The sequence below is a fragment of the Phalacrocorax aristotelis genome, chromosome 5 (assembly GCF_949628215.1).
Source record: "Phalacrocorax aristotelis chromosome 5, bGulAri2.1, whole genome shotgun sequence".
Taxonomy (NCBI): Eukaryota; Metazoa; Chordata; class Aves; order Suliformes; family Phalacrocoracidae; genus Phalacrocorax; species Phalacrocorax aristotelis.
Window position 1 is genome coordinate 36,080,275 of NC_134280.1, and position 13,644 is coordinate 36,093,918.

A 13,644-nucleotide genomic window follows, 5' to 3' on the forward strand; every position below is an offset into this window, starting at 1 on the left:
CCAATATTTTTAATGAATTGTTGGTGCTATTCTTTTATGTTGCATTAAGTACAGTCATGTCTGTGTTGATACTGCATTTGTGCTGCTAAAGTCTCCCCAGGCCCTCACTATTCTGCTTCTGTGTTGGCTCAACCAAATTCTGTCATGCTGGAGCAGGGCAGTGTCTTGGCTCAGACTCAAATCTGGTGAGGTTTCTTAAAAAACAACATTTCTCTGCCCAGTTTTCCAGCTTGGCTCAATCCAGAAAGTGTTCTCAGAGAATGCACAATCCATAATCATCAATGAGAACCTTTAAGCATCTGAACATTTTTCTCCCTAATTTTTATTGTCTGACTTGTAGAGGGTCCTTAATGACCCTGAGCTGTGGAGAAACATGTGGCGGTGTAGTAACAATGAGGGGCCAGGCTCTGTATATTCCTTCATAGGAAAGACTCAGTAGCATCTGAGAGGTCGCTACTGGGAGGTTTCATGGTCCAGATTCTGGTGTGTGGCTAGTTTCCACCTTCTGGCCTAAAGCTCAGGCACCGCCAAACTACTATTGTAGTTGCATTTCCTTGAATTTTTGCTAAGATCTGGGGGTGACTTAGTTGTGCAGCTCCAATGGCCATAAAAAAATATCGTGATGCTTAGATTGTCAGCTTCATCAAACTGCTAGTGCCGCTAGCCTGCATTGTAGGAGACCCTCAGGCCATTTATTTAAGCTGCCGTCTGAAAGAACAGTAGCCTGTGACTGCCTATGTATTTAGATGGAGGCAGGTTTTTTGTGGGGGAGGGAGGATTAAGCGCTTATATTTTCTCCAAACTGATTTGCCTAGGTGCACAGGTGCTGTTTTGGATCTTGCTGTCAGAGCTGAATCCATGCTGATAGTCAAAGAAGCTCACCATGCTGGAAAAAAAGAGCCACTGGATGGAGACAAGTGGAAAAAAGTAAAAACGAAAATGTCATAGTACGATGCCATAAACTGCATCCCCCAGGATTACCAAGTTTTCCTTCAAACAAGTTATCTGAGAAAAACCATTTAAAGTGGTACCAGAATTGTGTCTTGGCTTATTAATTTGTTTGAAGAAAGAGATACAGAGAGTAAAATAAAAAAAAAAAAGTCAGTTTTATGAAAAACAAGGAGTTTTAAGATATTTTATTATGTGTCTCTGTAAGGAATAGACCAACAACCATATAAAAGCTTACAAAGATGATTAACCTTCAACACTATAAATGTGTTAACGTGACAGAAGTAGTTCACAATTTTGCATCTTTATTGACTTTTACAGAGTGAAGGGAGAAAGTTCTCAACTATGACATGCCAATGATGATATTTGACAGGAGACATTTAAAATTGCTTTAAATTCTTTACTTTTTTTTTTTTTAAAGCAAGTCAATAACCCTGACTTGCAGAGTTAGGAGTGAAAAATACATTAGCACCATCATCTTAGTCTTTTACACTTCCCTAATTTTAGTGGTCTTGACCAGCAATGACAGGAAAGTAGAGAAGCACCTTTGATAACAGAATACAATCCAACAATAAAATTATAGTGACTACTGCCATTAAGGTATTAAACTCTTAAAATACACTGTACTTTTTTCACAGCTAATCAGTACAGAAATAGACAATTTTGTACCAAATGATTCCACCAAATTGACCAATGGGTCCAGTGTGTTTTGATTGATTTGTTTGATTGATTTTTGGTTTGACTCATCAGACACATCCCAGTTTCTGTCCATGTTGAGGTAGTTGAAACAGGGAGGTCTTTCTAGCTTTACGGACTGCATCTTAGAAAAAAAGGGTAAACTTTGGTACTGGGAGCAATCAGTGCTTTGTAAATTGGCTAACATTCAACTAATAGAACACAGTGTTGTTTTATTAAGTGTTGAAGTTGTATTATAGCACCACGGAGACATGTTTTGAAGATGGAATTTGGTAAAAAAAAATAGAGCAAAAAAAGCATTTTTACTGTACTTTGTGTAATAGCGAAAAAAAATAACCCTTGATATCAAATTGATTTTTCCCCCAGAAATTTTGTTAATAAATAACTGGGATACAGATGGTCACCTGTACTAGCTGACAAGGCTAAAACAAAGGAGCACAGTTGGAGTGTGAATCTGTTTGCTGGGGTTTCAGAAAGAGCAGGTTCTTTGATTTATAAGAAGCAGACTGGGCCAATGTCCACGCCAAATTCCTGATCAGGACCACCAATATCTATGGGTGCAATATCAACCACAGGCAACCTCATTGTCTTGCGCGTTCTGTATTCAAAAACTGTTTTACCCCATTCACCAGTGTGTTTCTGTAAGGTTAAAAAGAAAAGGAAAAACAAAAAACACGTTAGAGAAATCAGTGTTGGGCTAGGTGGAAGTTATCCTACAGTTTGCTAGATTTTATGCTTTCTCTTTCCTTAATAATGTGTCCCTCTCAACACCATGAGACTGGTTGCAGTCTTTCTAGAAATGAACATGAACATTATTTCTGGACATTTCATGTAAGGTCTTGTGGGGTTGTAGACCCCACGGCTCAGAAGGGATGGGATCCCTAGAACAATGTACAGTAGAGTAGTCCAGAGCCATACCAGTGCCCCAATTTAGGACTGAAATGTGCTCTGCATACTGGGGGATAGAGTAGCCATTTGTACTGTTTGGAAAGTGGTTTTGGCCTCAGCAAGCCGTGACAGCAGTAATGAGGTAGCGCTTCATGTTCATGTTAAAAATAGTGGCTGCAAAGAACATGTTTTCATGTGTTTATGTATCCTTAAACAGCAGGTCTGCCATATGCGTCAATGTCTGTTGTGCTTTTGGGACCTTAAAGAGCAGGAGGGAGAAACTGTGGATAGTGTTAGAGTTTTGTATTTGTTACTGAAAAGGCTGCAGATGCTCATTGACCAGCACGCTCATCATTGTTACTGCTCCTCTCTGGTACTTTCTGCTGCAGTGAGCAAGGCACAGGGAAGCAATGTTGCAGCTGTGAAATGACTGTGTTTGCCCCTTTCCATAGTTATAGCCTATGGCTTGAATCAGCTAGCCTTGATTTTCTGGTATGACTAAAATGATTCCTACTATTCTTTGACTTTTACAGAGTGAAGGGATCAATGTTTTAGAATTGAGACAGGAAGGATCAAAACTTGGTCACTGTGACTTCACTGACTGACTCTAAGGCAAGGAGATACCTGGGAAGCACAGATGTAAATGGGAGTGCACCTCTCTTTCTACAGTTGCTACACTACTGCAGGAGTGACGCTTCTGGTGCACAGAATCTAAGCTTCCCCTGCTAGGTGTAACTGTGTCCTTTCCTTACCCAGGCCATGCAAACCTCTCATCCTTTATTATGGGTCTAGTCCTCTAGAGGGAATTATTTATTAAAGTACCATACTAAAGTCTTGTTTACTTACGGTACAGCCATCTTCCAGAACAGCATAGGTGAATTTGCTGTTTCCTTCAGCCTTGATCTCACTTTCCATAGAGCTCATCAGTTTCAGAGCTTTTTTAACGTTTCCGCTGGCTTGGTCCATGTAGGCAATGCTGTTCTTGCAGTGGTAGGTGATGTTCTGGGAGGCACGGCTGGAGAGGATGCGGAGGAAAGCTAGCTGAACTTCTGAGACATCCTCTGGAAGCTCAGGATCTCCGTAGCTGAACTGCAGAGAGCAATACATAAGCAACGGTTTTTGTTTAATCATGTCTGGGGACAGTCCAAATAGTTATTATTTCACACACTAAATGTTTCAGTTAGTTTCACTTCAGATTTATTTACCAGTACATTGTGATGTATGTGAGTACAACATGTGTACTACCTTTTGGGCTGTTAACTGTCATTATATTTTACCTGGAAGCCTCCATTCATAGATTCTCCAAACCAAATGTGTTTGTTTCTACTGCTTTCGCTGGTCCACCAGTTCTTCTTTGGCACAGTGCTGGGGTTAGCATTGAGGCATGTCTCACCAGTTTCCATATTACAGTATACTTTAATAGCATCCATCTTGCAGCCTTGGTTAGGATCAATCCAGTACTCCCCTAGAGGTTAAAAAAAAATGTTAAGGGGCTTAATATATTTGGAGAAGAATCTGAATGTGTTATGGTGAAGCTTATTTCTATGCTAGATTCCTGAGTCAAATTAGGAAGCATATTAATTTTGACAGAAGAGATGCCACAGAAAATAAGATGATGTACAAATCTGAGTTCATGGAATATGGGAATACTGTAATATGACTGACATTTGAAATAAATGTAGAATTATACTTGTAATGGGATTTTTCCTATAAAATTATTTTTTAAAATAATGTTATTTTCTAAACATGGAAGGAGTGGAGTTGAAGTCAGTGTATATACTGCGTAAATGTATAGTAAAGTTTAAATTATTGCAGATCTCTGCATTTAAATACTCAAAGACAATAGCAGTCATAAAAAAAATAAATAAAAGAACACCAAAACACAAAAAACCAAAACTGAACCGCAAACCCAAACCCCAAACAAATCAAGATCTTCTACCATTAGTAACAATAAAAACCTAACATACCACTCTTGAGCTCAGGATGGCAGAATTTCAGATCTCTGCAGTTACGAGCTGGATTCTTCCGTGACCCATCAGGACTAATGATGTTTTCAATCTGGTTATTAATTGATTTCATTGAAGATATGATGTCTCCCAGATTGATATTATTTTCTTTTGGCTCATCTCGATATTCATACCCATAGCCTGCTGGGCCTTTTTCGCCAGACACAGTACCACAACATGGACCAGGAAGACCAGAAGGACCAGGAGGACCAGGAGGACCAGCCTGGCCTGGTGGACCCTAAAAAAATAGTGAACATAGCACTGAGTAGAGATCACAGGTTAAAACTAAGTGTCTATGTTGGCCCTAATCTTAAAAAAAGAGAGAATTCTCACATAAACATTTAATTTATTTTTTCATTAAATAATAGCATTTACTATGCATAAACATCTGTTAGAGTTTCCAGGCCTTTATTTTCCTAAAATTGGAATTTTCTTTTCTTAATTTTGTCAAGCTGTGACTGCTCTTCTACCTGGGCTTTGAGAAGGAGCCCTTTCCACCAAATCCAGAGAATAACCATTTCTTGGCTATAGAAGAAATTAGTATGCCAGTGACTTCTGCAGTGCTGGCCTTTCTAAAGGAGTCTAGGAAACCTACTTCATAGCTTCCAAGACACAAAGGGAGTCTGTGTTCTGAAGTGAAGAGGAGATCCTTCCCTCCCATTATACCCAGAGATGTCAATGGTTATCTGAGACTAACATAATGCCCGGTGCATCAATATGCATCAATAGTTACACTGACCTACAAATGATCTGTATTTTTTTTTAATTTAGCCTTGATAGCTAGATACCCCCTACCACAAACTCTGTCCATCAAGTACAGAATTTTCTGAGGGGTGTATTTAAATGGGAGAGCACGCTATCATTCCTGAATAATCCCTGAAGATTTGTTTGAGTGTGCACTATTTACTTACTGCAGGGCCACTTTCACCTCGGTTACCACGAGGGCCAGGAGGACCAATTGGACCTGGATAGCCACCTCTACCATCTTTTCCAGGTGGCCCAGCTGGTCCTGGGGGACCCTAGAACAATGTTGAACACAAATAATATGGTCAAAATAGTTTACCAGAAAATCTCAAATTCAGAAATACTTTGAGAGAGATTTCAAACATTTCTGTATGATTTAATCAGGTGTCTTTCTTCAGCTGTTGCCTGTTAAGATGGCCAATTTAATTTTTTTTTTTTTTAACCAAACAGTCTGAATCTTCCTTCCAGTTACACTAGGTAAGGCGTTTTTCTTACCCTTGCACCTGAAGGTCCTGGACTTCCAATTGTGCCTTGTGGACCTAGGGGACCCTATGAAGAAAGAAGTAAGTCATACACTTCCCAGTAATATTTTGTATCTAGCTGGAATGTACCTTAGAAAGAGATATTGCAACATCTTTAAGATTATATGAAACTTATAAATGCAAAATGCTGCATGTTACCATAAAATCATATTACCAGTAAATTTATTTAAATAATTTAACACTCATGTTTTCAAATGCAGTAAAAAATTTTCTCTAAGCATGCACCACAAAGAACTAAACCATATATTTAAAAATTATTAATCATCTTGCTTTCATAGTGTATATGAGAATTTAACAGCCTTTTCTTTTTGCTCATGTTAAGTGAGAACAACAGGTTATACTGTGTTGTTAAATAGGTTGGTATTGGTGGCATTTATAGATAACAGTTCCAACTTTTTACCATCATTGGTAGATTAACTAGGTGAGTTTGGGTTCCCTGATTCTCACTTGTATCATGAGTGCTATTAATAGTACTTTCAGTATAATTCCCTCTTAAAATTTTTACTTCTTATAAATACCTCAGGCATACCTGTCTATTACCCTTCAATCCTTTTGTCCATTATTAACTGTTCAAAAGGGTAATGCATGTTTACAATTCAGTAGTTTACTAAGTTTACAGTTTTGTACCTGTTTTGCCCTAATATTAATTACTGCAAAAGATGCATGACAGAAGTAAAGTACTTGGACTCTGTGTAGCTTTTTCATGGATTTAGATGGCTGTCTAGCATAGATTTCTAATAGACAAATATTTCAACCCCTATTTCTATCTTACAATTTAATCATGAATAGCCTATATAAATGAATGGAAAAAGTGTTTGTTCCAGGCAAAGGCAGACATGTAGCTGAAAAGGATTTTAGTAAACCCAGCTTTAGCTCCTAGCAACAGCTTCCAGTTCTTCATTAACACTTATTTCAGGTTGATTCAGGGAATCTGGACTTTTGAACACATTTGACAATCAAATTATACAGGTTCTTTATACATATTTTCTTTCCTCAGTATATTAGTTAAGGCTCACTAGTTCCCTGGGACCCAAACCACAGGAACTAAGAACAGCTGTAATTCCCAGTCCAATAAAATATACTCACAGGAGGACCAGGGAGACCAGGGGAACCAGGAAATCCTCTATGACCCTTTATGCCGTTGCTGCCTCTTTCACCTTGTTCACCTTTATCACCACGAAGGCCTTGGGGACCCTTTAAAAGTAGATTTGCAATAAATGGAATACATAAAGAAATAAGAAAGATACCCAAATAACAGGAAATAGTGAATGTCTGATATCACAAATACTTTAAATATGACTTACAGCAGGTCCTCGAGCACCAGCAGGACCAGCAGGGCCAGGAAGGCCAGGTGGACCCTGTCACAGAATAAAAATAAGATGACATCGATTACTTGGAGTTGACTAGACTGCCTTTATTTCCAGATAGTATATTCAAAGTCAACAGCTGTTCAGAAACAAGGGGAAGCTCCACACACACTATATAATCAGCAGGAACTTTGGTCAGTTCCTTTTTCTACCAATGTTAGTCTTACTCAACTCCTTGTAGGCACTGATACATACCACATGCACTAGGCACCTTCATTTTGTGAGGTGCTCAGTGCTCAAGCTGTGCTAGTGTCAGCACTTCTCAGAATTAGTTGAAGATTTCCAAAATTACTCTCTTAGTTTAAATAAATAACATCGCTTGTGCTGCGTAAGTACCAGATAGGATGGAAATTAAGACAGGGTCTGATGGGATGATGTGCTCTTTGGCATCCTAAGGAATATGTAGATTTTGAGCTTAATTTATATACAGTTATCAGGAACATAAACTGTGATGTCTTTCCCCTTGATATTCTTATAAAAGAGGCCCTCATTGCCAAGAAACTATGACAGTAACAAATGTATGACTCTTCCAAACTTCCACTTATTACAGCATGAAATGGGCTTTGCTTAGGAAAGGTATATAAGTAAGCAGTAAGCTATTTAATTTGGTCTTACCTGAAATCCTCTTTCACCAGCTTTTCCAGGTGCACCATTGCTACCTGCAGGTCCAGGGTGACCAGGAGGTCCTGGAGGGCCAGGAGAGCCACTTTCACCACGGTCACCCTGCAGACAGTCACAGTTAACAGGGTACGAAATTTAATGTTTTACAGAACTACGATGTAAAGAGTATATTCAGTAGAGGAACAAATTACATAGCACAGAAGTAGCTATGTATATTGTCATCTCTACATAACATTTATTTGGCAATCTAAAGATACTGGTGATTCCTTACTTTGCCTCCTGGGGCTCCATCACGTCCAGGCGAGCCTTCTGAGCCAGGGCTACCCTGACAGAAGAAAAAAACAAAAACGAAACAAAACAAAACAAACAACACACAACAAAGAGAGAGGTACAGTTTGCTCATAAGCTGGATGATGAATAGACAGCTTGTTTTCCATTAAGCTTAAATAATGCTCATCAAAGAGAAAGTGTTCAAGAAGGAAAAGTTCCTTGAGGTGGAGGCATCTATAAAAGATCTATCAGACCTACATTATTTTAGAATAGAATAGAATCATTAAGGTTGGAGAAGACCTCTAAGATCATCAAGTCCAACCATCAACCCAACACTACCATGTCTCCTAAACTATGCCCTGAAGTGCCAAGTCTACATATTTTTTGAACACCACCACCTCTCTGGGTAGCCTCTTCCAATGCCTGACCACTCTTTCAGTAAATAAATTTTTTTCAAATATCCAATCTAAACCTCCTCTGGTGCTGCTTGAGGCCATTTCCTCTGGTCCTATCACTAATGACCTGGGAGAAGAGACCAACAGCCACCTCGATACAACCTCCTTTCAGGTAGTTGAAGAGAGCAATAAAGTCTCCCCTCAGCCTCCTCTTCTCCAGACTAAACAACCCCAGGTCCCTCAGCTGCTTCTTATAAGACTTGTTCTCCAGATCCTTCACCAGCTTTGTTGCCCTTCTCTGGACACACTCCAGCACCTCAATGTCCTTCTTGTAGTGAGGGGCCCAAAACTGAACACAGTATTTGAGGTGTGTCCTCACCAGTGCTGAGTACATGGGCATGATTTCTTCCCTACTCCTGCTGGCCGCACTGTTCCTGATACAAGCCAGGATGCTGTTGGCCTTCTTGGCCACCTGGGCACACTGCTGGCTCATGTTCAGCCGGCTGTCAACCAGCACCCCAGGTCCTTTTCTGCCAGGCAGCTCCCCAGCCATCCCTCCCCAAGCCTATAGCGTTGCATGGGGCGTACAGGCAGCGCAGTGTCTTGTTCAGTTCAAAGTGAGACAGAGACGTGCTCCACAGGTAGTAAAAGGTATAGTGGAGACAGCAGGCTACACCACCTTACATGAAGATGTAATCTGCCCAGGCCCCTGTGCATCAGGCACTTGAGGAAGGCTTTGTGAACCTTAAAGCATATTTAGTTCCCCAAGTCTCCTGTTAGTAATTCACAAGCTAGTGGGAATGTCTAACACATCCACTCACATCTCTGCCAGGCTCTCCAGGTAAGCCTCTTTGTCCAATAGGACCTTGTGGACCAGGAGGACCGCGTTCTCCTGGGACACCATTGGTGCCTGGTTTACCGTCTTCACCCTGAACAAAAAGGGAAAGGATTTGGTTGCAGATAACGTAGTTAAGAAATATGATTATATTATACATCTTTAATTAAATATGCAGTGATTATGAAGGAGCCCTAATAAAGTGAAGGGCCAGTGTAACTTTGGTGATTGTGAATACTCAAAAGTAGAAGGATAAATTTTGGCCAGACTGGCTTGGTCATCACTAGTAATATTCTTGCAAGGACATTGAACCCAAGGAACGTTCCTTATTGTTTTGTCAACTAAGAAAAATAAACGGGTATGTATCGTCTTAAGTGCCAAAAAACAACAGCCAAAGCAGTTACAAAAATGCTGGTCTATCACAATATTAGCTATAAAATACAAACCAAGCTTCGCACTACCTTTTCTGGAGGGAGGTGAAAGTATTTGCCTGTTTGGGTCGTAATATTTAAGCAAAACACATATTGAGAATTAAATAAACAACGTGCGGTTGGTGAAACTATGACTCAATTCTTGTCTCAAGAGGAGTTTGTAGCCCATTGCCCTCCTTAAGTGGGCAAAGCTGGTTATATACTTCTAGAAAATCTGATCCAGGACTCCGGGGAATAGAGACTAAAGACAACCTCACATCCTGCAGCTGCTTGTAACTGAACATTTTAAATAACTGTAAGTTCTGTAGTTTCTGGACTAAAAATACAACACATTCACTACTTTTTGTAACACTAAGCTATTTTTAGCAGCTGGATTACAGTCATTGTGTTAGTTTTGAGGCTATTGCTGCAGTGAATGCACTCTCACCTTGGGACCGGCTATACCGGCTGGACCAATCGGGCCACGCAGACCTGGCAAACCTGTGCCACCCCGGAGACCAGAGCTGCCTGGGTGACCTGTTTCTCCTTGTGGCCCCTGTTTAGGAAAAGGTCAGATCAGTCAATACTGAGGATCTTCAATGTTCCATAACTCGCTTCTTGTTTGTGAGAGACATAATTCCTGTCAATTAGTATAACAGTCCCTGGCTGGACATGTACTTACCCTTTCTCCTCGTGCGCCTGGTGGCCCTTTTTCGCCTGGTACACCAGGCTCACCTCTTGCTCCAGCAGGTCCTGGACTGCCAGGAGCACCAGCACTACCAGGAGGTCCAGGAGGCCCATCCTTGCCTGCAGGCCCTGCATTACCTGGGGGACCTGGAGTGCCCTAAAAGGAATTTTAAACAGAAGAGTGTGAGATGCGTTATCTGAAACAGTAGCACACGCTTACTGGTGTTGATCTTTCCTCATGAAAGCTGGTCAGACTTGGTCCATTGCTTGAAGGTAGATTTAGGGTCCAACCTCTATGCACCCAAACCTGATCTGGTCTTATAAAGAGAATCCTTTCACCTACCACTTTCAAACCTTTTTTTTTTTTTTCTCCCTACAGTCTGGGCATATGGTTTGCATAATACAATACCTGCAGAGTGTGGATGCACAGTGTTTCTAATGCACCCAACACAAGGTACACATTCCTTACCCAAGGGTCTGCCACAGAAATTTGAAATAGTTGCAGATCCCACTGATTTCTTGAATCACTCATGCCAGACACATTTAAGGTGATGACTTGGACACATGCAGAATGAATGTCTTTCATTAAAACACTTAGCTTAGCCAATCAATGGAAAGAATTATGGTGACTTTAATGGCACCTTAAATAAAAACTTTACTTTTTCTTTTTATCCAGCAATATTCTAATTTGCATCTGTCTGTAACCATAGGACAGAAAATAAACATCTGTTCATTCAAATATTAAAAAGTTTTCTTACTTTATATCTCAGTTACCATACAAAGGATAATATATAATTTTCCTTTTAACATGGGTACATCCACTGTATTCTTTATACTTTGTATTAAACCGTTCTTATCTCAACCTACGACTTTTCTTACTTTTGCTGTTCTGATTCTCCCCCCCATCCTACTAGGGTGGGGGGAGTGAGCAAGTGGCTGAGTGGTGCTCTGTTGCTAAATGGGGCTAAACTACGAGACCATTCTACTGGCAAATAAAAAAATTCTCAACAGTGATCTACAAAATGTAGTTTTGAAAATGCATACCAGTTCAAAATCCTGAACTGACTATTTCTTGCATCATAAAAGAGCAAGATAGAAGACAGTATGTCTACCACCAACAGAAATACTCAAGCACCTGATCCAGGAGAAGGACTTCACTAACTGATGGGCTTTGGAAAAAAACCCTAATAGAAGGAGGAGTATCAAGACAGTCCATGTGAAATAAGAGGAGAGGAAATTCTCTTTTGCAGTGTTTTGCTAAGCCCCAACATAATATTCAGGGTGCTTTTGCTAATGTTATATTTGTGTCAAGGTATATACAGCTTAATATAGTTGAATATATTAATATATGTCCAAATATATCCTCAAGGTAAGAATAAAAGCAAAGGGGGATAAGACAACTTACAGTGTTACCAGGGGGACCAGGTAGACCACGAGCACCAGGAAAACCAGCAGCACCCTATGAGAGATCAATACTTTTAGTTGTCATTTTCTGAATATTAGAAAAACATTAACAAACAGATTTTTATACAACAGTTGACTTTGAATTATATTTAGCTGTTTTGCTTAAAATCTGATTAAAATGTCCTGGAAGAAGTTGATCACTTTTTTACCTTCCCCCCCACTGGAAGGTCCCATATGTTCCTCAAAGGTGAACTAATGGGCTCTGAGGAACTTAACAGAGACAGCATGTACATCTAATAACTGTTGAGATAAGCCATGTTATAGCTTTAGGTCATTGTGCCAAAAGTTATTTTGGCACCTTACTTATATTAAAACCAATATAATCCAGATTACTAAACACCTCAACTTTACTCCTTCTGGAACTCTTTGATTACTCTTGAACTGCGGATATTAAAGTTACTGAAGGTCTTGTTTTTCATTTACATCATGTTTGTTGTAGATAGTCATTTATCAGTGACTAAGTCAAAGAAATACTCACAGGGCCTCCAGGAGTTCCACGGTCTCCTTTTATTCCTTGAGGACCAGGTGGACCCTACATGGAAGTAAATAGATAAAGCAAATTATTTGATAAATAGATTAAAATCATAGGAAGTATCATTAAGTTTCAGACAGCTCAAATGCTTGCCCTTCGGCCCAGCCACTTTGAGGCTGAGAAAGAACTGAAGAAACTTCTCTTTGTAGCAATAAGGAACAACTAAAACTTACAGGTGCACCGGGACCACCTTGTGGACCTGCAGCTCCAGGGGGTCCAGCCTCGCCTCTTAGACCAGGTGGGCCTCTTTCTCCTTTCCCACCAGGTTCCCCGTTTTGGCCCTATAGAAAAATGATATTGTAATATTATGACTCAAAAAATGCAGATGATATCATTGTGGTTAGAAACATTATCCAAGAGCTCTTCTGAAGGGAATTTAAATATTAAATTAAATGTGAATGCAGTTGAACTCTATTGGTCTACCAGTACAGGAATGGAAGCATAAATAAATGTTGCTTTATGTGTGACTGAATACAGAAAAAGCAGTAAATGAATCAAATGTATGTAACAGATATGTATATTGAAGGGGTTACAGCAAGCCTTTTGGAGATGTGGATGAACTTAGAGAAACTAAAAACTGATAATCACATTTAATCACTTGTAAGTATTTTTACTTACTGGAGCTCCAGGGAAGCCAGCAGGTCCAGGAAGACCTTGTTCTCCTCGTTCGCCCTGTAGAAAACAACATGTCAGCAATGGAAGATTTTAGAGAGATAGGCTTCTCTTTACAGGTTAGAGAACACTCCCATGAGTACTGCTGAAGTTTCTTTGTCTTATCAGCCTTTGGAGGCAGAAAACCAAACCCAAAACAACAGTTACTCCTGAGCTCTAAAAAAACTGTTCGGGAATTATCTGATAGTTATCTGAAGTGCGACAAACTGATCTCAGTTACACCTGTATAAACCCTGAGCACAATTCATGGTGTTTCTCAGATCCAACTCAGATCCAAATGTGCTGTTTTATCAATCTAAAATCTAAATATAAGAATAAGAGTATTTTTAAAACTTTATTTAGCTGTAAGACAAGATGGAAACAACTACTGCTCACACTCTTGCCCTGATCTGTCACTGCAGTCCTCTGACCCCTTTACAGTGTAAAAGACCTGATTTTCTGAAGTCCTTAGCACATGTAAATCCCAAGAGTCAACAGGAGCCGAATGTGCTTCATTTATTTTGAACTCAAGCCACAAGTATTCCTGATAGGGTACGTGCAACACTGATGTCTACACTAGGCTAGAGA

At 39.9% G+C, this 13,644-nt stretch overlaps 1 protein-coding gene across 2 annotated transcripts in view; it reads right to left on the minus strand.

Moving 5' to 3' along the window:
• Positions 1 to 1,121: 1,121 nt before the first annotated feature.
• COL3A1 (collagen type III alpha 1 chain) overlaps positions 1,122 to 13,644 on the minus strand; it is a 53,808-nt gene continuing 41,285 nt past the window's right edge. For both annotated transcript variants that reach the window (XM_075093961.1, XM_075093960.1), the window contains 17 exons: positions 13,024 to 13,077; positions 12,579 to 12,686; positions 12,352 to 12,405; positions 11,815 to 11,868; positions 10,405 to 10,566; positions 10,171 to 10,278; positions 9,299 to 9,406; positions 8,084 to 8,137; positions 7,807 to 7,914; positions 7,129 to 7,182; positions 6,911 to 7,018; positions 5,778 to 5,831; positions 5,450 to 5,557; positions 4,500 to 4,776; positions 3,810 to 3,997; positions 3,379 to 3,621; positions 1,122 to 2,283 (listed from right to left, as the gene is read on the minus strand). In XM_075093961.1, coding sequence (XP_074950062.1) covers positions 2,137 to 2,283; positions 3,379 to 3,621; positions 3,810 to 3,997; positions 4,500 to 4,776; positions 5,450 to 5,557; positions 5,778 to 5,831; positions 6,911 to 7,018; positions 7,129 to 7,182; positions 7,807 to 7,914; positions 8,084 to 8,137; positions 9,299 to 9,406; positions 10,171 to 10,278; positions 10,405 to 10,566; positions 11,815 to 11,868; positions 12,352 to 12,405; positions 12,579 to 12,686; positions 13,024 to 13,077 — 1,989 coding nt within the window. In that variant the 3' untranslated portion in view covers positions 1,122 to 2,136. The remainder of the gene's footprint in view (positions 2,284 to 3,378; positions 3,622 to 3,809; positions 3,998 to 4,499; positions 4,777 to 5,449; positions 5,558 to 5,777; positions 5,832 to 6,910; positions 7,019 to 7,128; positions 7,183 to 7,806; positions 7,915 to 8,083; positions 8,138 to 9,298; positions 9,407 to 10,170; positions 10,279 to 10,404; positions 10,567 to 11,814; positions 11,869 to 12,351; positions 12,406 to 12,578; positions 12,687 to 13,023; positions 13,078 to 13,644) is intronic.